Source organism: Typopeltis vanoorti, chromosome 17, assembly GCF_054136105.1.
Source record: "Typopeltis vanoorti isolate ZY-2024b chromosome 17, IOZ_Tvanoo_1.0, whole genome shotgun sequence".
NCBI classification, from domain to species: Eukaryota; Metazoa; Arthropoda; class Arachnida; order Uropygi; family Thelyphonidae; genus Typopeltis; species Typopeltis vanoorti.
Window position 1 is genome coordinate 35,283,041 of NC_143565.1, and position 27,507 is coordinate 35,310,547.

Genomic DNA, 27,507 nt, shown 5'->3' on the forward strand with positions numbered 1-27,507 from the left:
TTATTTTCGTTACAAAAAGAATGTGTTCATGTTGTTTATCATCGAACAATTTTATTTTTTTACTTTAACTTCTAATTAAAGTAATACCATACTATATCTCTTTAAATTAAAGAGAAACTTATTCCTGCTATCTTTGATTTCATCATTTGGTCTCTGTTCCCAGTAATGAGATCTTTATCATGACAATTGGCAGAACTGTCAAACCAACAATGTGATATGTTAGAACAATTCCTGCTCTTTCCATGTTTTTCATCAATAGTGTGAACACCTGTGGAAGTATTGTGTTATTAGTAAGTCTAGAGTGTTGTTCAAGGAAATGGAGTAAACATCAATCAAATTTATTATATATATATATATATATATAAATCTTTGAGTGGTTATGAAACATCTTACAGGTGCATCCAGAGATTGTAAATGATTGGATCTGGCAGAATGAGAAAGTGCATTTTGCACTATCAATTCGCAAGTATTTAGCCAAAAAAAAAAATGTATTCCAGAGTTGGAACAGCTACTATCACCCAACTTGTCTGTGTGACTTTTTTTTCCTCTTTTCCCCAAGATCAAGAACAAGATGAAAAGTACCCATTTTGAGACTGTAGAAAACATCAAAGAGCCATAAACAAGAGGAGAGGAGTTCCAGTCTTGTTACATTGCAAGGAAGGAACTGGTGCATTTCATGTGGGAGGGAGGGAGTAGTTTGAAGGAGACCACAATATTTCAGACAATTTAATTCATGATTTTATACAAATTTTGTCTCATTACTTTTCTACTAAACCCCAATTAATTGGGAGTTTAGCAGATAGCCAATTTCAAAGTTGGCTACCAAAGTGTTCAGGTTGTTTTAGATTGTTTGTAATTGTTATTATAATAAAGATTTTAGATAAGCAAAATCTAGCTTCCATAATATTTCAAAACTTATAGGTTGAGGATTCAAATCCCCGTGAGCAAGTATGTTTTGTGAATGTCTTTGGGTCCAGCCAAGCCGGCCTGGTTGGTCAGGTGGTTAGCATATCCGCTCTCCAGCCAAGAGATGATAGCCCCAAATAAGATCTCTGCCCTGCTTGCTTGGAGGCCTGAAGTGGCTTGAAAAAGTTATGGTCTAGAGCAGGGTTTTGGATTATGTTAAAATATATTTTTTTTTAAATAAAAACTTAGGCTGCCTATGGTGCTAATATACTATAGGTTTACAAACTTTTGGTGGGAGTCAAATAAAAGTTCTTCCCAAGTCAAAATTTTGACTGTCATTAATAGCAGTTTTTTTTTTTTTATATAGGTAACAAGATTGTTTTAATCCTCCTTTAAAGTTGACTCATAACATTAATTCATCCTTCAATACAAAAGTCAAAAACAAATAAAAAAAGTAAGATAAAAACACAAGTTATATGGAGTACATTTCACATTTTCCCAGTAGCTGCGTATTTAAGCTAATAATATTTAGCAGCCAGTTGCATAAATTACAATGAACTAAGAGCATTGTAGTTTATCTAAAAGCATTGTGACCCCCCCCACCTCTCACATATACTGCTTTGCCAATGCAAACAGCATGTGTTGATGCTAAATAGATTAAATTAAAATATATGTATATATGCTCAACAAGCCGGCCTGGTTGGTCGGGTGGTTAGCATATCCGCTCTCCAGCCAAGAGGCTGCAGGTCACCATGGGGATAGTAGACCCAACCCTCCCCACAACGGGAGAGGCCCTCACCCTGTAGTGGGTAAAAAACTGGCTGATTACATCATCGTCATGCTCAACAAATGAAAATTCTAAAACATAGATTTTGGTGGTGTCATTTGCCGAGATTTAATTGTAATTTAAACACACTGAAATATTTCAGTTTGTTATAAGCTACCAATGCATGATAACTAATATCATGAATTACTGAACAGTTACATTACACATCTAGCTTTTAGGTGAGTGAAAATCCTATTTGTTATTACTTACCCTTCTTGTTCAGCAAATAAGCAAAGCCATAATAAATATTATAGCTTTATTGGTAGTTTAACTCACAACGCCAGCTAAAGAATTCAATATCTTATTGTCTAAATTAAACTAAAAAAATATCAAAACTAAACATAAGCTTTTCTACACAACTGACAAAACACATGAAATCTCAAATACAGCAAATGATGTATGCAACTGGTGTTTTGATCCTTGTGCATTCAACTAAGAATTAATTTTCTAAAGAAAAATTTCTAATATTCTTAGTTTTATTTATAAGAAACTTGTAAAATTAAAACCTGCTGACACATCAGTTAATTCATTCTTTGATGTGAGACTTTTGATGCAAACATCACTGATGCATTCAAGTCAGCCATGGTTAGCACATGCATTCTCCAGCCACAGGTTCAAATCCCAGACAACTGCAAACATTCATGTTTGTAGTAGTCTTTAAAAGATGGGAGATGTTTGCATCTCTAAAAGCATGGTTTCCAGATTATGTAAAACAAAATATATAATTAAAAAAAAAAAATCCTTAATCCACACACAGACTAATGTACTATAGGTTTACAATCTTTTGTGGGCAGGAGTCACAAAAGTGTTTTACTCCAGTCCTGCTGTTATTATCCTCCAAGTCCTAATTGATATAAACACCTTGTACCTAATATTCTTATCAAATGTACAATACAATAAAGCACATTCAGATTACACAGATACAATAGCTTAATGCAACAAGTACGGTTGTAATTCACATTAATGGGGTGAGCACTCAGGCTGTAAACCTTTCGTGAGTATAATGTGACCCATTTACATCAGGTAAGCAAAGATTTAGATAATTCAAACACCAAATATGGAACTTTTCAAGCCTCTAACAATTTTATTATGGATAATTCCTCTACCACTTAAACTGACATTCCATTTCACTGAAAAAAAAAAAAAAGGGGGGGGGGGGGAGGAAATGGTTTACTGGTAGTTTTGGATTTACAGCCAAAGCAACTATGGCTATGGAAGTCAATGTATCATGCCTGTAAATCTAGTGTTCTTCTGGCCAGTGCCTGTTTTGAGGGATAAAAAAAAAAAAAAACATGCAACTTCTGTATGAGACCAGATAGAATTCAGAACTATTATAACATCAATGATGGTGGATATATAGTTTGAAGAAAATATGGATTATCAAGCAGACTGTGATATTGTTAGCAGTGGTTAATTTAAGCTAAAATGTGGGCTCTTTGGTTAGAAAGACTTGGATTAAGTCTGTCTAGGATATGAAAAAAAACTTTCATAAGAGCTTTTCATCTAAAGGTGGCAACCAATCTCAGATGGCAGTTGCAGGGTTTGGTCAAGCCTCTAACAATTTTATTATGGATAATTCCTCTACCACTTAAACTGACATTCCATTTCACTGAAAAAAAAAAGGGGGGGGGGATGGAAATGGTTTACTGGTAGTTTTGGATTTACAGCCAAAGCAACTATGGCTATGGAAGTCAATGTATCATGCCTATAAATCTAGTGTTCTTCTGGCCAGTTTGCCTGTTTTGAGGGATTAAAAAAAAAAAAAAAAAAAAAAAAAAAAAAAAAAAAAAACATGCAACTTCTGTATGAGACCAGATAGAATTCAGAACTATTATTCAATGATGGTGGGTATCAAGCAGACTATGATATTGTTAGCAGTGGTTAATTTAAGCTAAAATGTGGGCTCTTTGGTTAGAAAGACTTGGATTGAGTCTGTCTAGGATATGTAAAAAACTTTCATAAGAGCTTTTCATCTAAAGGTGGCAACCAATCTCAGATGGCAGTTGCAGGGTTTGGAAACATTCTTTTCATCCTGCAAAACAGACAACTCAGCCTCAAAACAAATGCAACTGACTAACTACTTAATAGAATTGACTGGCCTATAATTAATTAGGTTTCTAGTCAGTCAATGACTGACTTGAATTACCATAAATGTTCCAGAGCAGCAAAAGAAAGAAAAAAGTTCTGTGACATGGTTGCCAACCTCCTTCTAGGGGATGGCAATTACTTGACTGTGATAGGCCACTGTAACGACTCCTGTATTTTCGTTTCCTTATTAGAGTACGTATTTAAGTATGATCTAAATTGATCCAGTCTTCTCTATATCATTCTACCTAAATTTTATATCTTTCTCCTTAATATATAACCCGGGTTGACCCCTAGGGTTATTTCCTCTGTAGAAACTGGCAAATTTATATTTTAACTGTGCCAGCCAGCTTCCTATAACAAGAATAATTCAGGCTCAGGGAATTATTCCTAGGTTTTAGGCATATACGTTAATCTAAATTCACACGTGAGTATATAGATCTCTGTTCCTTGCAGTTGTGACCTAAGATCTAATCTCTATTATATAATTTTCTAAACTCTTTCGAACCCGCTATTTGGTTCGAATTTTATAAGTGGTAACATCTCGAATTCAGGCAAGACTCAGATTCAAATAACAAAACATGTTTATTAATACTAAAAGACAGGTACATTAAATCTTGTATCAAGTTATCAAAACTTCTGAATTTCTAGCTAACTTAATGTCTTATGCTTATCTATACAAACTGTTCAATACTAATCTGACTTTCTCACATAAACTGACATGCAAAATCATGCAATACAATGGATAATTTAAACAATGTCAAGTTCCTTCATTCACATTTTACTTTAAATAGATATTTCTCAAATCATTTCTCTCTTAGTTAACTTTACTCAATTAACAAAGGGTTTTCACTATTTCCATCATATACACGTTAGAGATTTATGATATACAATTCTTTGTCTAATAGAATTGGCTGTATTAATTACTCTATCCTATCAAAGTTCTCTAAAATGTCCTCAGTCTTGCTTTATCAAGACACAAATTCTATCTTCAAACAATCTCAAGATATAACACAAAAGATATAACGTTATCGTCCCTCCGAAGGTCTATTAGCTGCCAAGTGTTGTTCGGGTCATCCTTCGTCTTGTGGCTGAGTTGTTCCGTTCTCTGCTACCGGACACAAATCAAGAAATGGCTGTTGCTATGAGCTTTCTCTGCTTGCTCGGGTGGGTCGTTCAGCGTTTGGCACCATTCCGCATGAGCTGTTGATTCTCGTACGGATCTCCGTGGAATACCTCTCAGCGCAGGTCATGAATACGGCCAGCTGTCATCGACATAGCACCCTCGGCTTGTCCTATCTCCGATCACTCGTCGAGAGTCCTCGATCTCCAAAATCCCCAAAGAAAACAGGAAAAAAGCCTTGAGCTTGCCGCGTATTGCCTTAAATACTTTTTATCAGCGCCCTCTTTTCTGTATTGTTTTTTGCACGATCCATAGCTTACATCACCCTTAGATTGATCCCCTTACTTTCCCTCCTTGCTATTAGGTGTTGTTTTCGAGGAAAAGCACTTACGTCAGTCTTCCCCGTAAGCCTTCTGCGTTACGACAGGTACTTGCGGCTTAGACGTGACCGTTGATCCTATTAGTCACCTCTTACCTAGCGACTTACGATTTTATGATAGTTTGATAATACATAAATTAAGCCATTATTCCTTTACATGAAATGCTAATCTGACATTATTCTTGATTTTTAGCTTTCCTTTTAAAAATAAATAAATTCCAATATTTTACACATTCTGATATAAACTTTCACATACAACAACGTAGGTGTTTCTCACCTTCCGCTGGTAAGCAGGTATTATGCAAATTTCTTTATAATTTTGTAAAGTTTACATGTTAGATCCTGAATAACTTGTCAATAAGGTCTCCATTCAATATCTAACACCACTCTGCATCTAACACTGAAACAGAAGATATATGTTCAACATAAGACATGGTTTTGAATCACCTACCACTGAACACATTTAAAGCTACTTAATTTTCCTGGAGTAATGAATCAAATTTTCCAAGTCATTCATTATGATATCCTTTTCACATACTACAAATTATAATTGAAGGAACTACCCTGAAGCAGTTCAGTGGAAGCTCCCTGCATGTTTTAAAAAGAGCTAGATGATCTCTTATGGCTGTGTACACAGTAATGCATGTTCTTTTAATGTGGATGTTACATTTCATTATAACAGCTATTGTGTGTGTGTCTCTAGATATATAGAGATGGAGTTGTATGCTTTGCAATATTAGTTTATCCTTGTGATATGTTATCTAACTTTCAAACTCATTTAAAACACCTCCCATAGTAGTAATTACTAAGTTGTCATGTTTTGACCTCTTTAGTCAGTGATATAGCTTTTTCTTTTTTCAATAAAAATACTTTGAAGAATGTTAGCTTTATCTTAATTATTTTTAATCCAAATAGCATGAAAACAGATATTAAAAATTTTCAGTAAGAAAGTTTTCTAATTTTAAATGTTGCAGAATTTAATAAGACTGACTATGAAACAGCAGAAGACAAAGTGCTATCAAGCTGTAAAGGATGGCAAGTACTCATTGCTAATCAAATCTGAAGGAAACCTTGAATCTGAAAGAACAAAGATTGAAAATCATCTTCATTTAATTAAAGAAATTGTAGAAAAACTTCAGAGTGATTATCCAGATATGGCATCAAAATTTGAAAAAGTACTGGATTGCATTTCTGCTGCTGACAGCATTTAATGATTGTACTGTTTTAAGATTTAATATTTTATTTAACTTTCATTTGTAGTTTGTTAATAATCAAATGAAATATAAGTGATGATATTTAGTTATTACATGAAACTTATTTATATAAGAAAAAGTTTAAATTTCCAAATACTTTGTGCATGTTGTATCAAAAATAAATTCATGTTAAAAAATAGTCTCCCAGTGTTTTAGTACCTGAAAATGACAAGATTCAGCTGCATTTTTCCTTCCTATGTGTTTGAACAAATAGAATAGTATATTGCTGAGGACTAAGCAAAACTTTCTCTGTCTTGTTCCATATCACAATATGAAATCTTTAACTTGAACTTAATACCATTATGGTTCAGAAGCTGTCAGTTTGTCATTCTCTGTAAATTCCAGAAATGCATTCTGTTTACTTAATAAAGAGTCCTGTTCTTTTGATTTCCCTCCTATATTATTAACAGATATCCATGAAGTACGGGAGTCATCGAGGGAGGCCACATATCACCCACACAAGCTGTCATACCTTTTCTTAAATTCATTCACATGATCTGCACTACCAGCATAATAGCCAGCTGAATAAATTTATATGGAATGAGAGAAATTAGCCAAAACACCAAACTAGCAGTATATAAGACAGTGTACAAACCAGTTTTAAGTTAAGGATCTGAGAGATGGGTTAGAAATAAAACACTTGATCAAAGCTAGAGACCACAGATATTAAGGTACTAAGAAAAATTAGGGGAGTGAACCAATGGCAGAATCATATTAAAAATGAAGATACTGGAAAGGAACTTGACATTATTAGCATTCAAGAATATGCCAGTAGAGCTAATCTAAGGTGGTATGACCACTTAAATAGAATGGGTGGTGAAAGGTTAGCAAAACAGATGTTTGATGCCAAGATGCCAGGAAAGAGAAGACCCAAAGGAAGACCAAGGTCTAGGTAGACTGATTTGGTCAGAAGTGCCTTAGAAGCATGGAATGTTATATTTGGCATTAGAGTGCTCACAAGTAACAGATTGATTAGGAGGGAAATTGATGATAGGATATTAATAATAATGTAAACGTAATCGTGTAGTGCTGTCATAGTAACCTGAACACCCCTTGGGTGTACATATCAGGACATGATACTCACCACCTCCAAAGACAATCTATTCCAATCATGCACCACTCTACAAGAGAAAAACCTAGCTCTCATCCCCTTCTTCCATGGATGCCCTCCCATTCCTTCCCAAACCTCTATAAAATGTTTATGCAATGATCTTCCATGCTGATTGAAAGTCTGCAACGTTGAACAGTGTCAACTGCAAATGATCGAAAAGCATGTTGCATTCATTCTCCCTTCTGTAACCTAATGGTTCATAAAATGTGAGCAAGTAGATCAAATATGACTTTCCCTTAATAAACCCATACTGTTCGTTGCAAAGTATAGATTCTCTATTAACCTGTATATGAGCTCCTACCAACATTTCCAAAATCTTCACCAGCACTCTAAATATATTCATAGGTCGATTAGTTACATGTGTCTTTGTACCACCCTTGTGCAATGGGACTGTCATATTCTTTCCACTCCTGTGGAATCTTCTGTTCTGAGACTTAAATTATATAGTCTGGTCAAAGGAACAGCCAATTCAGTTAAACACTTTAGCATCTGCTGATATCCCATCAGCTCCTATTGTCATTCTTATTCAGTTTGTGAAACAGCTCTAGTACCTCCTCCTCATACACCTGAGTTTCTTCATCCAGCAGAGAGGTAGTAGTAGTAGTAGTGAGCATGATGTTGTATGCACCAGACTGATAGCTTTTAGCAAAACTGGCACTCATTTGTTGAATAATCTCTTTTGCATCTGTTACCTGCATACCATCTATATTCAATAACTATTCTTTCATATTCATTCTTTTTTTTTTTTACTTGCAACATAATGAGAGAAGTTTTAGGTGATGTCATGCAGAGCAAATGTCTTTCCATACCATAGTTATAACTTTATTTTGACCTGCTCTTTATAATTTTCATAACTGACATCCTTATGCACATGGTATTCCTTCCATTTCATCTTTTTTTTTTTGTTTAAGAATCTCTTAATAAATTTGGACATCCATTTCATTCCTATCTCATTTATTCTTTGAATTCTAGGTACACATTCCAATATTGCATTGTTTAAGTACAGTTGACCCCTTGAACAACGTGGGAGGGGTTAGGGGCGCCGATCCCCCATGCTGTTCAAAAATCTGCATACAACTTTTGACTCCCCCAAAAACTTAACTACTATAGTATGCCCACAGATTCGAGGCCCTTCGACACTTCTGCACATGTCAACAGGAGGAGAATTGATTTTGATAATAGGGTAATCAGTCTGTATTGTGGGATGAGTTGTTTATTATTACAAGTCGCAAAATTAACTTCTCTTTTATGATCATTGTAGTTAACTATGTTGCTTGTATAACAGTTGGAAAATTTTACCTATAAAGCACGCGATTTCGCATGTTGGCAACCAATTCGTACGTCCTTCATTTCTTTCTTCCCTTCAGCATGAATAGACTATTCTTGGAAAGACTCCAAGCAGAGATCCACAAACTGTGGGCAAACTATAATACTTTTTTATACAATGAAACCTGTGGTGAATTCATCACTAGAAAACACACGTACTAACCACAGTGATAAGTTTTAATACGTAAATATTTCATCCCAAGTATCTTGGGACATCCTCAGTACAGTAATTCAAACAATACTAGGAATAATATACAGTTAGGACACATGATTACAATGGAATCTCAATATGCATGCAGTAGCATGCTATAGAATTTAATTTAAAGTTAAAGCAGTTGGTGATATAACTCGATATTAAGGAATGACGTTTCCATTCCATAATTTTGTGTCCAGTGTGTTTATTAGTTTAAGGTTCTTACTTATCCTTAAATTGCAAGACTGATCATGGCACATCTAAATTTCATTCAGAATCCATTCCACTTCCTATATAAGTATCAGTAAACTCCTATTACACTATATATATATATATATATATATATATAGGTAGCGTAAAACTGCTGGAATATGATTGTGGATATCTGAGGTGCGTTTAATGCATCTGCAGCCTCTTTTACAGGTACAACCATAAAAGGTTTGCTTACATTTGGATAAAGGATTAAACCAAGAATATGTTTTCTTGGAATCTTTAATTTATATTATTACTACTACAACTATCACGCTTTAGATGAAGTCTTAAATGAAGGTTTTTAATTAAAATTTTAATAGGACCATTTCAGTTTGAATTGGAGAGCATCCTTCAGTTTTAACTGAAGGAATATTATATGGACTAATGATAAACTTCACAGCCACAATCATCCTCTTGGATGATGAAGAAACAGCAAATTCACCCCCCCCCCCCCCTCCACACACACACACACTTCTGTGCTTGCTCAAAACTACAGTATGCTGCTGTATTTCTGCTTCGGAGCATGCAGTGGCCACCATTACATGTTTCTTCTAGATTTTAAATGCAGTTTTTATCACAGGAAGGTTTATCAATTTTAATTTTATTTATTTATTTTTCACAAGGTTTAAACAAGGCAAGTGTGCTTAATTATTTCCAGAATTTGAATACAGCATTCACTTTTAATATCTCATGTGAGTATTAGCATTAATTTCAACATGACAAATCATTTGAACACATTTATGTGCTAAATTTCCAATTTGCATTTTTTTTTTTTTAATATCTAAGCAAGACTTTAGAGCTGCCAAAGATTAAAAAAAAAATTACATCTCAAACCATCTTGCCTATGACATATGAATGTAAAAAAGATGATAATTTGTTTAAATATATATTATAAACTAATTGTGTTTTTTTTTTTTTTTTTTAGTTGTGGGATATCTGAATATACAGGGATATCATACAAAACACCATTATAAAACTTGCTAACTATAACAATTTTGCATTATAACAAACTGTTTGTGTAGTCCCTACAAGTTTGTTATAGTTTACGATGTAATTGCTATAGTGAAAGTTGACTGTACAAACCCCCCCGCATTGTTTACACCAGCTTGTTGGAAACTTCAATAGATAGAAAATAGGTGCCATCATAAGGACATCAATGGCAAAGGAGCTATCAGAGGGAATCAGAAAAATGTTGAAATAATTGGTGATCATAAGATCCTTTTAAATAAGATTTCTTTGACAAATAGATTATGTAAAGTGGAACAACTAGTTGACTAATTTTGACGGTAATAAATCAGAACACAAAAAGATAAGTAAATAATTATTTATTGACTTATTGCTGATATTTCGCTGGTGTTATAACCAGCAACTTCAGAGCACAAATAACAGTTTGTCACAGTGCGCAAGACTAGTTTGAAAAATTGTAGCAACAATGCAAAGACTAAAGTAGTCTTTGGGTTGTCTCATGTACTGTGACAAACTGTGTTTTGTGCTCTGAAGATGCTGGTTATAACACTAGTGAAATATCAGAATAGGTCAATAAATAATTATTTACTTATCTTTCTGTGTTTTGATATTTTACCGTCAAAATTAGTCAACATGTACGACAAACACATAAGCATTTCTAAGGCATTTAGAACAACTACTTCTTAACATTAAAAAACTCCTTGGGTGGGGAGTAGCCAATTAGGAGGGCAAGTTTCAAAATGGGATATGGAACTAGACTCATTTGTACACAGTCTCCCACAACAGATTCTAGCAGGAAAAAAATGGGAGAAATCATCTTGCTCTTTTTCTTATTGGAGATTAAAAGAGCAAGTGGGATATCAATCAGACATTGGGGGGGGGGGGGGGGGGAAATGACAGGGATAATAATAATGATGACTACCTGTTAGATTTCTGCTGCTCAGGATATAGTCTAGTCATTACTGACATGTTCCAACATAATATGCATACATCCACATGAACACAAACAACAAAAAGTCATTACAATATTGCTGACAGTAATCTTCATATCAGTCAAGATTCAAAGTTTAGTGTACAAGAGATCCAAAATAGGAAGTAACTAGTAACCTAGTGTTAAACAGGTTAAAAAGACTACAGAAAAGAAAAATGTGCACTAAAGTGGAAAATCAAAGCCAAACAAATCTCAGATATCAAGCAGACAAATATAATTATTATAGAAAGGAGTTTGAAAACAAGAGCCAAATCTTTGAAACAGTGGCAGAAAGAAAACAATGATTGAGTGCCTCAGACAGAGAAGTGTGTAGTGAAATTTGATGCAAAGACAGAAGAAATAAAGTCATTAGCTGGCAAGTTAGCATATGCTCAGAGAACAAAGAAAATACAGTCAACTCATAGTTGACTTATTTTACACAAATGGTTTCTTAATAGTAGTGCTAAAGAACTTGAGCATAGCATTCTAAACCTATAGGCTTTATTCAAGACTTTGATAGCATGTTATAATGAATGAGTTTGTTATAGCAGTTTTTGCTAGTGAGAGCAAACTGTATAGAAAAGCTGTTATAAAAGTCATATGAAGATTTTGGGAAGAATATAGAAGATAAATATCATGAAAGTGGCAAAAATGTTTTGAAAAGAGTACCACAAAAGGATCCAAGATCATGAAGGTGATAAAACACTGTAAATAAGGATATTCTAGATGTAGCATTTTTATGACCAATAAACCTAGTTATTCTCTATTTTAAACCTGATTAGCCAAAAATCTCCTATCGAACAAAAATGAAGTAAAGTAATAAAGGATAAAATGGAAGTAGAAAAGCCATCAGAATTGTGAAATGTGATCAAAGTGAAAGTTGGCAATAATTTTTCAGTGATTGTACTTGCAAAATTTATTCAGAAAGGCTTGATCATGAGGCTGAAACCCAGATGACTGAAACATCTATTATTTTATCATTAAATAAAACTGAAAATTATGCAGTAATTTCCTTATGGAGTATCACAAGATTTATATGAGGGGAAAGGCATACATGAGGGGAAAAACAAGTTGGATTTAGATCACACAAGTTGTAAGACTAGATTTTTACATTGCAAATAGCTGAGAAATATGAAAATGTAATGATCTTAAAAAAAAAACAAGATACCCAGATAAAAGGTGTTCCAAAAACTTAAATATCTAATGTATGGTATAAATGAAACCTTATACAGAACACATGAATCATACATTGCAAATCTGCAGTTAAGATGGAGAATGTATACAGATATATTGATGTCAAAATGTGTGTAAGGCAGGATTGTATGCGCTTTATTATTTACAATCTATTTGAACCATGTTACAATAATTACTGTTTGTCCTACTTTCAAAACAATGATCCTTCAATTAACCAACCCCCCCCCCCACACACACACACACAGGCAACTGACTTCTGGTATAGCACCATGTCACTTCGATTATCAGAATGGCAAGCTGCCTTCCTAATGTGATCTGATCAACAGTAGATTACTGTATTGAACCTAATGCAGAAACAAATTTTTAATGTAGTTCTTTATCCTCTATGGATGACATTATCCTCTTAAATCTGCTCCTTTAATTTAAATGGTTGCTTGTGACTTTTTTGGTATGAAAAATCTATAAAAAGATTAGATGTATGAAAATAAGGTGGGGATTGAAAAAACAGAATTTTCAGTAGCAATACAGAAAAGATGACACATTTTAGCTATTTAGATACTTTTTTTTAATGAAGACAACAAACAGATAAACCACCACCTGCACATTAAGAAGACAGTTGAATACATTTATTGTAAACTGTGAATTAATGAAAATCTAAGTCATCAGGGTGCAGTTTGTGTTCAAATTAAAAAGTCAGCAAGGTTTGAAATAAAACTGAAAAGTACTTGTAAACCATGCTCTGTTGGCAAGAGGAAAAGAATCTGCTTTGAATAAAAGATGTATATGGAATTTTCAAAGAACAAATTTAACTGCATTTAGTGTATTTACAATTCTGATGCATTTTATATCTGGAAGATGAAATTGAAATGCTACACAGCAAAAGTAAATGGCATTATTTTGTATAATTTTGGCATACATTTTACAGAAACAGAAATAGATAGCATATTAAACTATGCACAAGTATAATGCATAATAATCAAAATCAATGTTTCTTTTTTACAGCTACAGAATTTGAGGTCAGTGATATATAAGTGAGATTTAAATATTGTATATGATAGAATGTGTAAGTTAGTGTAATTATTTCAGGAATGTGTGAGGTTAGCAAACAATTATTCTTTGCCAGGATGACAGGAAAAAAGACTCAGAGGAAGACAGATTTATGTGGACTGATAAAGTAAAAAGAGACTTAGAAGACAGAAATAAAGATATAATATTGGAGTCTTGCCAGATAAAATTAATCATCATCATCAATTTCCTGATATGTATCACCAAGGGGGGGGGGGGTCAGGATACTATAACAGAACTATATGATTAATCTTGTATCAACAATTTTCTTCCAAATTAATTTATTACTTGTGAGAACTCCAGTACTGTCCTATCTAACATTTCGTGCTTCTAAGGCGCTTCTGAACAAATCAATCCACCTAGCCCTTGGTCTTCCTCTGGGTCTCTTTCCTGGCATCAAATGCCTGTTCTGCTAGCCTTTCATGACCCATTCTATTTAAGTGGCCATACCACCTTGGATTAGTGCTGCTGACACATTCTTGAATGCTAATAGTGTCAAATTCCTTTCTAATATGATTCTGCCATTGATGAAATCAGTTCAATCCCCTAATTTTTCTCACAGTAAATACCTTTATTCTTAGCTTTGCCCTTTTCTCCAAATTTGCCCAAAATGTTCCTATATGCCTAGTGGGATTCATTTCCTACTCTGCTGTTCAGATATCCAACAAGGACCACTTTTTCCCATTTTCTTTATGATAGCTGCATGTTCTAATGAAATTTCCTCCATTTCTTCCTTGGAAGAACCTTCTGTGAGACCATATACACAAATAAGTTTCATTGTCCATGTCCCCATTTTGAAGTTTGCCCACATAACTACTTGAAGCTGCCTTCCAATCAAGAAGTTTATCTTCAGATTTGGTGTTGAATGCTATCACTACTCCTTCCTTTCCTTGATCATTATTGCCTGAAAAATAACACCCTATACTTATTTAGTAAGACCTTGCCTATTTTTATCTTCTTTATCTCAGTAATGCTGTAAAATCTCTTGCGAGAAATTAAACTTTTTTCGCTATAGATTTTCCAGTTTTTTATTTGAAATTATGAAAGAAAAATATACTAAATAAGATGTTATAAAATTTGCTGTAAGAATGCACATACATCTGACCTGTTAGTAAAGCTTAGTAGAGATTAATCCAGCTTAGCGGCGATAAGTACCATCCAAAGATCATATGGTCGAGCGACCAGCACCGATGTCATTTTCGCTACTGGCTAATCCTGGTAAGTTCATCATTGAGAACAAAGGGCTGATCTGCATAAAAGGCGAATGCAGCGTTTGGCTCGGGACCTTTTAGGCTTTTTGCTTTCGACTTCCTCAGGACTCCTTCCTTTCGTGCAGGAGGCTTGTTCTTCCTGCTGCCGATGCCTCATGTTTTTCCGCTACCAGCCCTCTCTCTAGGCTCCAGGTAGCTACAGCAGAACCCCAGCAAGTTCAACGGAGGAAAATTCTATGTGAGAAACCGCCAACACAGTCCAAGCAGCACGAAGACTGACCAGACAGAAGATGCTCTAGTTTCAATGTAGTTTGCTGTGAGCTAATTGGACTTTCCACTCGTGATAGTTGCAAGTAAGCAATAATTTAATTGTATTTTGCTAAGAGAATGTACCTCTGAATCATGTGTGATTGCGAGATATTATTTGTAAACAGGGGATAACTTGGTTATAAGTTAGGTTAGATTATGTTTAGTTTAAGTGAGTATGTGTTAACATTGGGAATAGTGCTAAATAAGTATTTATGTGGTTGGAAGAAAATTTTGTTACAATCGGAAGAATAACGTTAGCTTGTAAGCGTATATGTGCATAGCTGTGTCATAGGAGACATCTTTATGTTAATATATAAAGAGTTTCTTTTGGTAGTGAACGCACAGTACGGTCTGTTGCTAGAATTGCATTTTTTAGCGTGTTAAAACTTTTGAGTGAAATTCTCAGTAATTATTATTGCTCTAGATTAGTGGTTCCCAACCTTTTTCCACTTGTGTACTCCTTTTAAACCGATTTCAATAAATTGTACTCCTTGTTTTTAAAATAGCTGTTTTTAAATATTGACATTTATTGTTCCATAACTAACGTTTTGCATTTTGTTTACTTTACTTGTTTTTCCGCTATTACTGATTATTTTTCGTATACCCCTAAACGGCCCAGCACAAATCCCCGGGGAATACGTGCACCACCGGTTGAGAACCGATACTCTAGATCAAAAATAAATGTTTTATTTTGTAATTACCTGGTTTTATTCCTTAGCCCAGCGTATCTCAACCTTTCTAAGCCCAAGGACAAGTAAACTGCCTAAAATAATTCTACGGACCACAAAGTTATATAACGTTTTTAAAAACCTATTTGGGGATTACCAACATTTGGGAAAAACTGTGCTACTTATAACATAATAAATCTAAAAGCATGTTTTGAATTAATTAAATTAGAAGTAAATGATTAAAGTGTATCATCATTAAACAAAGTTTTAATTTTTATTAAACAAATAAATAATATGATATAATTATATTATTACTTACTTTTAATGAGATGGTTGAGGTTCTTGGCCCTTGCAGAGTTGCCGGATATCTGGCTCAATATTGGTCAACTTCGGTCGAAGATCAGCACGCACACACACACACTAAGACAATTTCTGTATTTTGTTTTTATTTGAAGGAGCGATGAAAATCCTCTCACAAAGATGGGTTATAGAAAACTGCATGACGATTTTCAGTGCTTCTTCAGATAATTCGGAAATTCACTTCTCACTGAAGGCAAGATCCAGAATCGAGCCAAACCAAGATCACTGAATGGCATTTTAAGCCCACTATCACTTGAAAACTCAATTAACTGTTCTTTTTTCAATAACGAAAGGTCGTTCTCATGACTGTAAGCCTGAAATGGATCGTAAACCCACAGAAATTTCTTATAAAAGTTATTCGGAAAATATGTTTCAAAATTCTGAGTTTTGAGGTGGTCACAAACCCTTTCCAGAAACTCAGAATCAACAAAAATATATTTTTTCCACTAAAAAAGGTGCAAATTGTCTGTCTTTTACATAACTAATCCATAACACAAGTTTTTTCTCGAATGCCTTTATTTTGTCGTAGGCATCAAAAACAGTTGAATTTTCCTGAAGGGAGAGATTTAGTTCATTTAATTTCGAAAAAATGTCTGAAAGATAAGACAGTATTGATAACCATGTTTCATCAACAAGGAGTGATGCAAAATCAGAATTACATTCATTTACAAACAATAAAACTTCGTGCCTTAACTGAAATAACCTTGTTAGTACTTTGTCCCTGGAAAGCCAACGAATTTCAGAATTAAGCAAAAGTTGTATATATTCACTGCCCATTTCATCGCAGAGTGTGCTGAAAATAACCTGTTATTTAATGGTCGAGCCTTAATAAAATTAACTAGCTTTACAGTGTTGTACAGCACAGTTTTAAATTCTGGTGCCATTCCTTTGGAGGCTAACTCTTCCCTATGTATGAAACAGTGTACCCAATTCATATCCGGAGCTACTTCCTTGACCTTAGAAACAACTCCACTACCTGCCTGTAAGAGTGCAAGCTCCATCCGAACAGAAGCCCATATATTTTTCTCACTGGATCCCTATGAGTATTATGTAATTATTGAGAGTGTGAAATATTTATTTTCCACTTGTTCGGGATGACTACAAAACAGAATATCATCACGAATGTTATCTTGCGCATATTAAAAGATTAATATTAACATATTAATCTTTTATAGTTGGAAAGTAGTAAATTTTCTCTGAAAGAATGAGGTTTCCCTGTTTTCGCTATGTGCAAACTTAAGAGATAGGATGCATCCAGTGCCTTGCTATTAATCGAACCCATGGCCGAAACTATCTTTCCCATGATTTAATGTCCCTAAGTGTCGTTGAAAAAAATTCAACTGGCTTATTTTTCACATCACGTTTAGTTTCTAAATGTCGTCGGTCGGAGTTTCGCAGGTTTCATGCACTCATTCGACAACACTTCATAACACAAAACACATTGAGGTTTCTGTTCACTTTCATCTCCAGACCAAGTAAACCCGAATTCCAAAAATGAACTGTTATATTTCCTACTGTATTTTTTCTTTGAACTTCTTGTTTCTTCTACTTGAATAATATCAGATTTATTTGCCGTTACAACACGTGTATCACAATTAGACTTAGCATCACCTGTTTCATTTGCTTTGCTTTTCAAAGTCCTAGTTCTAAGCCACTTTTCCATTATTAAAAAATGCTTCCAAAAAATATATAAATACTGGGATTAACTCACAACACACTTTGTCCAAGTACCACTTAGCACTTCTAAAGATATACTGAACCTTGGAGGAAAACGTTCAATAATAAAAATCAATAACCAACAAGCAATTGGTTGAAATGTGGATAACACATGTTCACTTCAAATCTGACAAAACAGCAAGGGAAGGCGGAAGCAATAAAACCATATTGCTGTTCACTTCACCCTTCTTTTATCACTCGCCATTCTGCCGGTATTTGTCGGTTTTTTAAGTATTCCTTTTATTTCGATAATTTTTACTTCTTATTCAATTTTGATTTGTTTTGTTTGGATAATTAAAAAAATATATTTATTTATTTAAGTCTGCCTGCGGACCACTGGTTGAGAAACACTGCCTTAGCCAATGCATTATCTCGGAAAAAATTGGCGAACCTGTGGGCATAGTAAGATATGATTAACCACGACTTGCATGTAAAGAAATTGTGTAAACGTATTGATTAATTCCTGTTTTCTTCTTACCCTAACTTTCAAACATTAGTCGATAAAAAATATAAATTTTCTAATTGATATTGCACAAGTGTTTAGATCAAAAGCCTATCTAATATAAGCTTACTACATGAGGTCTATCTAAAGGCGGGGGGGGGGGGGGGGGGCAGAAATTGGTTACGATGAAGATTAACATTGTGAGGTATAGGTTAAGCAAACTTAAGCCTAACTATAGTAAAGTTGCTAGGAGTAGCGAAAGTCAAGTAGAGTAAGTATAAGGCATATACAATATAGTTGAGCTAGAATAGAGGTATAGCAACTAAATAAGTAAAGACATAATTTTACAATGCCGCAGCCAACCTCACTTTACAATGCTAATTATGTCCATGTGGTACTTTTCCAATTCTTCTGCAAGTTCAATTTTCTTTCCATTAATGCTCCGTATATTGATTGTTCCCAACTTCATTTCTTCTGATGTTGGGTTTATTCTTCTTCTTCTTCTAGATGTTGAGTTGGAGCTTGTTCCAGTAGCTGACTCTTCACTGTTTACCCTGGTTCCATGATGTTGGGTTTATTCTTCTTCTAGATGTTGAGTTGGAGCGTGTTTCAGTAGCTGACTCTTCATTATTTGCCCTGGTTCCATGATGGCTTTATTCTTCTTCTAGATGTTGAGTTGGAGCTTGTTCCAGTAACTGACACTTCACTGTTTGCCCTGGTTCCATGACAAAAATAACAGAGGCCTTGTTTAAGCAGGCGACACCCCAGACGGCATGAAATCTCATCATGTTGTACCACGATATGCATTTGTGGTTTAAGCCAACAGAGTACAATTTGCCATCCCATCCTCATTCGTTCAGTGCCCAGTAGATACCTAACAGGATGCATCGCTTGAAGCCGAGGATTGGACATTAGGTCAGAAGCCCCAATCAGTTCTCCACATTCCTGAAAGATATGTGCAGATTTCCTCCCAGTTAATTGGCTTTGACCCTTAAGCGACCCAAATAACACCAGATTGTGTTATTGTTATTTCTAATGAATTAACGTTTACATTATTTCACTTTATCTTCTGCTCCGAAAGAAAGTACAGCAATAGTTATTGAGGGACTGAAGGTTGTTAAACGAACTATAAGTACTCTAAGCATTTCCAAAAAAATTTCCCTTTACTTTAACATCAGCCACAGTAAGTGTTAACAGCCAATGTGTAACCATGCCTGCAGCACAAAAGATAGTGACAATAAAACAGAGTGACGACAAAGTGCTACAAGTCTTGCTGCCACAGATAGAACTCTTGAAGCTTTAAAATGCCAAAGCTGCAAACTAGACACTACAGAAAAGAAAGGTTTACTTTGTGATTTTTGCTGACAGTAGATTCATGCCAATTGTGCCAAAATAAAAAAAACTGGCATGCTCAAACTCCTAAGCTCAGCAAGCCATTTTTCTGTCCCCTGTGCCTCTCCACCATTAAACATCTTGCCAAATGCATGAATAGCATGAAACAGCATCATGCTTGACAAAACCAGCAGAGAATTCTCCCAAAAAATTGACAATTGAAAAAAGCTCAAAGGAATCCACAATCAGCATCTCAAAGCTAACATGCTTACTGCAGACAATGCCAGCAAACTTTGCAATCTCACTGCTTCATCAGTTCAAGACATGATCGAGGCAGAAAATAAGTACAATGCCATCATCCTAACCTTCCATTTGGAAACTGACACAATGATGAACAATTACATTTGCAAGCTCACTGAATAATGCAATTTTGATCCCAAGAAAATCGTCAGATGTCATCATTTCAGGCCCACGATCACATCAAGAGATGGAACGAACTTCCTGTGCTTAATAAAAGTGACTTGTGATGCTAGAACAAGCTGATCGGCCATGAACAGCAAGTCAGAAGGCACCAGCCCTGCATCACATGTACGAGCCTAGCCAGATCTGACCTATGCACAGCACGAAAAAAGGCAACAATTAAGAAAAGAATGGGTAGGAAAAGGTGAAAGTAGAGAACAAACATGAAAAAGAAGAGATACTAATGAGAAAATCAGACTGTTAACATCCAGTGTGAAAACCTGATCCCAAACACTGCATAGGAAACATGTAGGACCCATGTGGTCAAAAACTTCATAGAACCATCCAGATCCATTTCACAAATATACAGCCTCAGTTCTAACCTTAATAATGTTCATTTCCACCTTATGTCTGCAAAACCTCATCTACTCTTCTTGACAAACTCAAATCTCAGCCTCTTCAACAACTATCCATCTGTGCTTTCCCAACTGCACACTAACTCCTTTTGCCTCAGAGGTGGGGTCTGTGCATGTGTTTGCTCCAATATACCATGCCAGAGAGTATCCAACCTAGAATCTTGACCAATTTTGACCTTTGAATTTTGGCTAAAAATCACCCTGTCCTATTCTACCAAATCCATGTGCTGTCTCTACTGCTCTCCTAATGCCAATAGTTGCCTGAATTCTTCAATCACCTTTCCTTAAATGTTGATTTTCTCCAAACAGTGAAGTCATCTTCCTCAGGGACTTCAATGTCCCCAACACTAGCTGGCTGCCCACTTCCAACTGCACAGATGAAGCCAGTAGAGGCCAAAACCTTTGCAAATTGTCCACATGCCCACCAGAATACCAGACAATCCCAACCACTTTGGACTTCTTCCCCAACAATGATGCTGTGAATGTTGTCTGCCCTCTAGGCAGCTGACTACAATGTAGTGCAGATGTCCTCCCCCAAAGAGCAACACAACCACTCACATCCATGCACTGTATGGCATTACTAGAAAGCCAAGTGGGATTATCTTTGCAACTTAATTTCCTTGGTCAGGTTACTGTTTCCAGTAACCAAACCTACAGAAAGAATCACCGAAATAATACTCATTGCATGAAAACATTTATTCCCTGCTCTGCCCTAAATTCTTGTCCTCTAAGCCTGGTGTGCAAAAGAAGAGTCAAGCATACCACAACAGACTTGCATCACCAAAACTATCTTCCTTTGGTGGAGGCCTATTACAGCGTATATCAAAGCCCAGAATAGCTGGAAGAAAATTATCACCATGTCAAAAACCGATTTTGAGAGAGCTAAATAAATTCGAATAACTCTTGGAACACAACTATTGCCTCCTCTGCATCCAAAAAATTAGGCTTTCACTCAATACATTATTTTAACTCTGAACAGTTCTTACCACTATACAAATCACAAGTTCACCTGACTAATGAATGCTGCTCTCAGATCTGGGGTTGTGCTCCATAAAAAACTTGTTTCTATACAGAAAAGAGCAGTTAGATTGATTGATGATCCCTTTCTCACTAATACACTCCACTGACTTTTGCACAGAATTCAGTCTCTGCAGCCTGCATCTTCTATAAATACTTCTATGGCCACTGCTCACCAGAATTAGCATCAATAATTCTCCCACCCTTTTGAAAATCTATCCAGACACATGCAGCAGCTAACCAGCACCCTCTCACAGTTCAACTCCAAACCCACAGAACAAATTTCTCTTCTTCATTCACCAATTTCATTGCTGCCTGGAACAGTCTTCCAACACGTTTTCCAAGGAATACAACCCACAGCTTTTCAAATCAAATGTGCATTTCCTAATTGCCCATCCACGGTACTAGTACTATAGGTTGACCAATCTCTCATGGATGGGCTCTCCATAAAACTCATGATATCCAGAAACTAGTCTGTTTCCAAATTCATTTAAAAAATATATGGATCTTAGTTTCAACCTCAATGATATTCATTTGCACCTATGTTCTGCAAACCACACTAAGAAAAAAGCCCAAATTCAAACATTACTTGCCTCAATTTTCTCAACTGTCTTTGTCTCAGAAATGATTTGTGAAATATTTGATTTGATATACCATGTCAGAGTTTGACTTACAGTTTTTCCCCTTATTTGGATAAAATCTCTCAGCCCCATTCTCTGATTCATCGGTCATCTATAGCTCTCCTGATGCCAGTCTTTCTTCCAGTTTAACTTTCCTTTTCCAACTGCACAGATCAAGAAGATAGATATGAAGATAATTGCTTCCACCAGCAATATTACACAAATTGTTCATATGCCTACCAAAAAATCTGATCACTCTGGATCTCTTCTTCACTAATGACTAAGTATTCAATGTGGATGTTTATCCTCTACGCCAGGGGTTCCCAACCTTTTTTTGTTTCCTAGAGCATATTCTAAAATACCGGTAGGTCGACGGGCACCATCTATTTTTTCAAGCAAATTTTTTGAATTCGTTTGTTAAATGAATACATACAAAGTTTACATTATAATCAAATGTTTTATTACTTAAAAGTTTACATTATATAAAAATTTAAATATATATATATATGTACGTTAGTGTGATCTTTGGCATTCCATTTCATTGGCCAGTGCTTCATAATTAGGAGAATATGATGATATTCCAGTTCTTAAACTGGAATGAACAACTTCGAAAGCACGTCTACTTTACATTGTATGCGTTTAATACTCGTCATGTGTCATTAACGCATGCGTCATATAGCATGCCATGAATTGTTGCGTGATTATTTCAAACTATACGGCACACAGTTGAACAGCGGCAGGCACACACAAATTGGTCGACGGGCACCATGGTGCCCGCAGGCATAGGGTTGGGAACGAACCCTTGCTCTATGCAATTCAGACTACAATTTAGCATTTATTACTTCATTCAATGAGAAATGCTTACAGTCACTCTTCATGTGTTCTGTGGCCTTATAAGTGGGACAATCTGTAGACTTCTATGCCTCATTTCCTTGGTTAGATTAGATGTTTTCTGTCCAATTTAATTCTTATTAGTCTAGAAACAATTATGCCAAATTCCAATTTAAATTCCAATCCCTTATACAAAGAATTACCTCTGCAAGATGTGTCTTCTGTTTGTTGTATACTAGAAGTGTATGTACCCAAGTGGTTTATTAACTTTTTAGTTAATACCACAGATTCAGATCTGGGATGTTATAAGTTAAATTAAGAGATTGAGTGAGAGACAAAGAATATTCAAAAATAATATCTGTATTTACAAAATTAATATTTAATTGTTTGTAAATTTAACACTTTGACAGTGTGTGTAAAATGTTTATATTTCACAAGCACTATACACAAATCAGCATTATAAATAAAAACTTGTTTCCTAAAGAGACATCAGACTTAAAGAGCAAAACAAAAAAGTCTGATGTTTAGGAAACTTATTTCCTAAACATCAGACTTAAAGAGCAAACACCACACAAGATTTATCTATTTTCTTCAAGATCACAGGATTTGGTGAGAATACACAAACTTCAAACTTATAAGGCACAGTTTCTTCCACTCTTAACAGTAGCCATAAGAAATCTAATTAGCTCATACTTTTTTTCTTTGAATGCAAAAAAATTTATGTGCAACTTTTCTTAAGAATGCATTTCTTCTTTCATATCTTCTCTATAATATCAGTTCCTTGAAATAAAAATAATTTTAAAGGTCCCTTTTTCTTTCTGGAAACTTCCTTATCCTTGAACATAAAAAGTTTATTGCTTTCGGGTTCACAGTGTTTAACTATACTATTTTTCAGGTTATCTTAGAAGTAAAGAAATATACTTCAGGCCATACCGCTTCCGAAGATAGTGAGATTTTAGTTCGCTGTTACTGGCAACGTTTAGGGTAAAGTTGGTGGTCGTGTGAAATCACGTGATAGATAATTGTATTTTCCAAAAATAAGTTCCCTGTAACAATTTAATGGTATGAAACAATCCCGGCATCGGAAAGTAAGGAAGTAGTAAAATAATTATATACAAATTACCACACGATGTGATAATATAAAAAATTTAAGGAACTATTTTATGCAGCGTATAAGCCTATAGTACGAATGGTAAGAAAAGCCGGAAATGTAGCTTATTCTACTACTTCCAAGATGACCTGAAAAAGAGTATAGAATACATTTATTGCATAATGCAGGATTACCAACCTTTCTGAACTCTGGGGCACTTTTAAAATGAGGAAACAGTACTGGGGACAACCCAGTACATTAGAAGTGGGGTTTATTATATTCTCAGGGTTATCTGGGTTTTCCACTGAGTCTTCAGTTATGGCAACTTGAGATATGAGTAGTGTGTTACATTTTTAGCTCCAGGCACATAAAAAAAAATTCTAACTTCTTTTCTTCTAATACCTATCTGATAATCCTTGATTCTTATCTTTAAAGTTGTTCAGAAAAGATAATGGCTTGTGATCAGATCTAACTCGAAATATTTACTGTAAGGTCAAGATATTCCACTTTCTTAAGGGATAAATTATAGCTAAGGCCTACTATGATAAGCCACCGGCCTTAAATTCCCTTCATCCATCTGCTCTAACAGCTGCAATACAATTCTGTGATGCATCTGCAGAGATGTAAAAAGATTTTTCTCGAGCCAGAGTGCATTAGTATAGGAGGCTTGGTCAATGCTGCTTTTAGAGCATCAAATGCCCTTTGTGCACTGGTACTTCAAATGGCTGGCCCGGTTGGCCGAGTGGTTAGTGTATGTGCTCTCAAGTCAAGAGGCTGCAGGTTCAAATCTCATCTAGCCATGGATGTTTGTGATTGTCTTTCACTTTCATACATTCATTCATACAAGTGAATAAAACACTCTTCCAAGATGGAGTGGATCACCATGGGAGAAGAAGACCCAACCCTCCTGCAATGTGAGACCCCCAACAGTGGAGAAAAGTTATAGGCTGGGAAAAAAACTCAAAATGAACTTAACCCTTTCCTTTAATGTTACACTATGATCAGCATTCATTTTACACAAATTATGGACTCTACAACAATGTTATAAATAATTATTTTAATTTCCAGACGTTTCAACCTTCATATTGAAAATGTAATTGAAAACCAAAAAAGAAAGGTAAAAGAAATGGTAGTGCTAGTAGGTACTAATAATTTAAGTGGTGACAAACATAGTATGAGAGAAGATATGAAAGGTCTAATAATTATATGAAGAGCCAAGGCTTCAATTTGGCGACGTGAAATTATTTATGTTAAGGGATATTACATCCCATGTGTTGCACTATCCAGGTATTTGCTTACGCTTGGACTCACCCAACTTTATAGTTTCTTATTTGGCTATGAAACAATATGGGATGTAATATCCCTTAACATAAATATGAAAGGTCTGTTGGAAGAAGCAAGAAAGAAATGAGAGAGAGTAAAAATTGTAGGATTACTACCCAGATATGACAGTACTGAGCTAAGAAGGAGGGCGATGATGGCAAATGACTTCATGCACAGGCTATGTAGAAGAAGATATGGATGCGAATTTTTAGATGTGTGGGGTGTGATGGCAGAAAAGATTTCTTTAAGAAGGATGGCCTAAACTTCATTTGGCATCAGAAGCCTGGAGAAATTATTCTCCAGGAGAATGAACATGGTTATGTATGTGGTGAAGAGGAGGAAACTATGTTTTGGGTTCAGAACTTTTAAGTATGTCTTGTGAGGGAAAAGAGAAAATGCTAGAACAAGACCAAATAGATTGCATATCTAATTATAAAAATAGGCTAGGTGATAATTTATTATGTCCATACACAAATGCCAGGAGCATTAGAAACAAAGGGGTTGAGTTCGTTCATTGCTTTATTAAATACAATGTGGCCTAAGATTGTTGGCATTAGTGAAACCTGGCTATCACAATTTCAGATATGGTAAGTGCGATCGAGTATAATGGGGTATACTATTTTTAGGAATGATAGGAGAGGAGTGCTACTAATGATATCAGATGATGTAAATCCAGTTAGGGTAGACATCAGTGGCGTTGTCTGATCATTTCAGTTGGGTGTGCTGTCATGTTTTCCAGAGGGGGGGGGGGGGGAAGCTTGGAGACAAATAATTACATCAATAAATTTTTATAATTATTGCTTTAATTAAATAATTACATCAATAAGCATCTTTTAGCTTTTTTTATGTAATTATTTGTCGATGTAAACTATAAATACATTATTTTCATTTTGCATTGATTTTAATGATCTTGGGGGGAAAAAGGTATTCAGAATTAATAGCTTTTAGCACAATTTCATATATTAAAAAATTGACTGGCATATTTTATTAAAAATTAACTAATTAATCCTAAATTAAATTATTTGTTTAAAAGCAAAAAAATCATAAAACTAACAAGTGAAATAATATTAAATTAGATACACTTACCTTTTAAAAATGTATTTTTTTTGTTTAAATTTGTTTCACTATAAATTTACAATTCACACTTCACTCTGTAACTTACTAGACAGAGGGCAAACTAACTGGTCACTGTTCACAAATGAAAAAGATGAACCAAAAACAGGAACATGTGTTTTATTACTGCAATAAAACATGTGTTCTATGGCTACCCTGCAAAAGGCCAACCCATAATAAAATTTAAAGACAGAGAAAGCGTTCCCAGGGTGGGGGGTGTGAGATTACATATCTCAATCAATTTTATGATTATAATGTGTGGAATTTTTTAATCGATCCCAGAGAGAAGTGCCCCGTCCCCCCTCCCTGTGGGATTGAATTTTATCGACATACGACAGTTTTGAGAGGGCATACCTCATCAGCACTCATCTTAACACGTTCACTACCACGCTCCTTGGGCAAGCGCTTTCACATCTTCAAGGTCACTACGAGTAATCGTAGTGACCTTGAAGATGTGAAAGCGCTAGCCGGCTTATCAGACAGAATTTTGTTTCATACACCAACTACAAGTAATCTCGTATCACCCGCGTCTTCAAGGTCACTACAAGTACGCCAACTACGAGTAATCTCGTATCCCCCCCACCTATATATTACATGCGCTGACGACTGTGTTTATTGCATCTAGTCTCTAAAAACCTTCAGTTTTGCCATGACCAGTAAAAGAAAACTTACTGATAAAGAATTAGAAGCTTACGCTAATATGAGCAATGATGAATTTAATGAATTCATCTTCGCAAATGGAAGGATAAGAGGGAAGTTCTTTCCATTTCAAATATGAAATGGTTGAAGCGAAAAATCGGAATGGTAAAATTCAATTAAAACCAAATATCGTTAGGGACTATAATTTGGGTATGTCAGGCATCAATCTTTCTCATCAAATGCTTTCTTACTATTCCGCCTTACGAAAGACAATTAGATGGCTAAAGAAATTGGCAATACACATTCTTGATA

General features: G+C 35.1%; 1 protein-coding gene across 1 annotated transcript in view; it reads left to right on the forward strand.

Moving 5' to 3' along the window:
• The window catches only part of LOC150097286 (coiled-coil domain-containing protein 40-like), a 298,600-nt gene extending 289,034 nt beyond the window's left edge, over window positions 1–9,566 (forward strand). The window contains exon 18 of the mRNA XM_090406906.1: window positions 6,294–9,566. Coding sequence (XP_090263032.1) covers window positions 6,294–6,530 — 237 coding nt within the window. The 3' untranslated portion in view covers window positions 6,531–9,566. The remainder of the gene's footprint in view (window positions 1–6,293) is intronic.
• The last annotated feature ends 17,941 nt before the right edge of the window (window positions 9,567–27,507 follow it).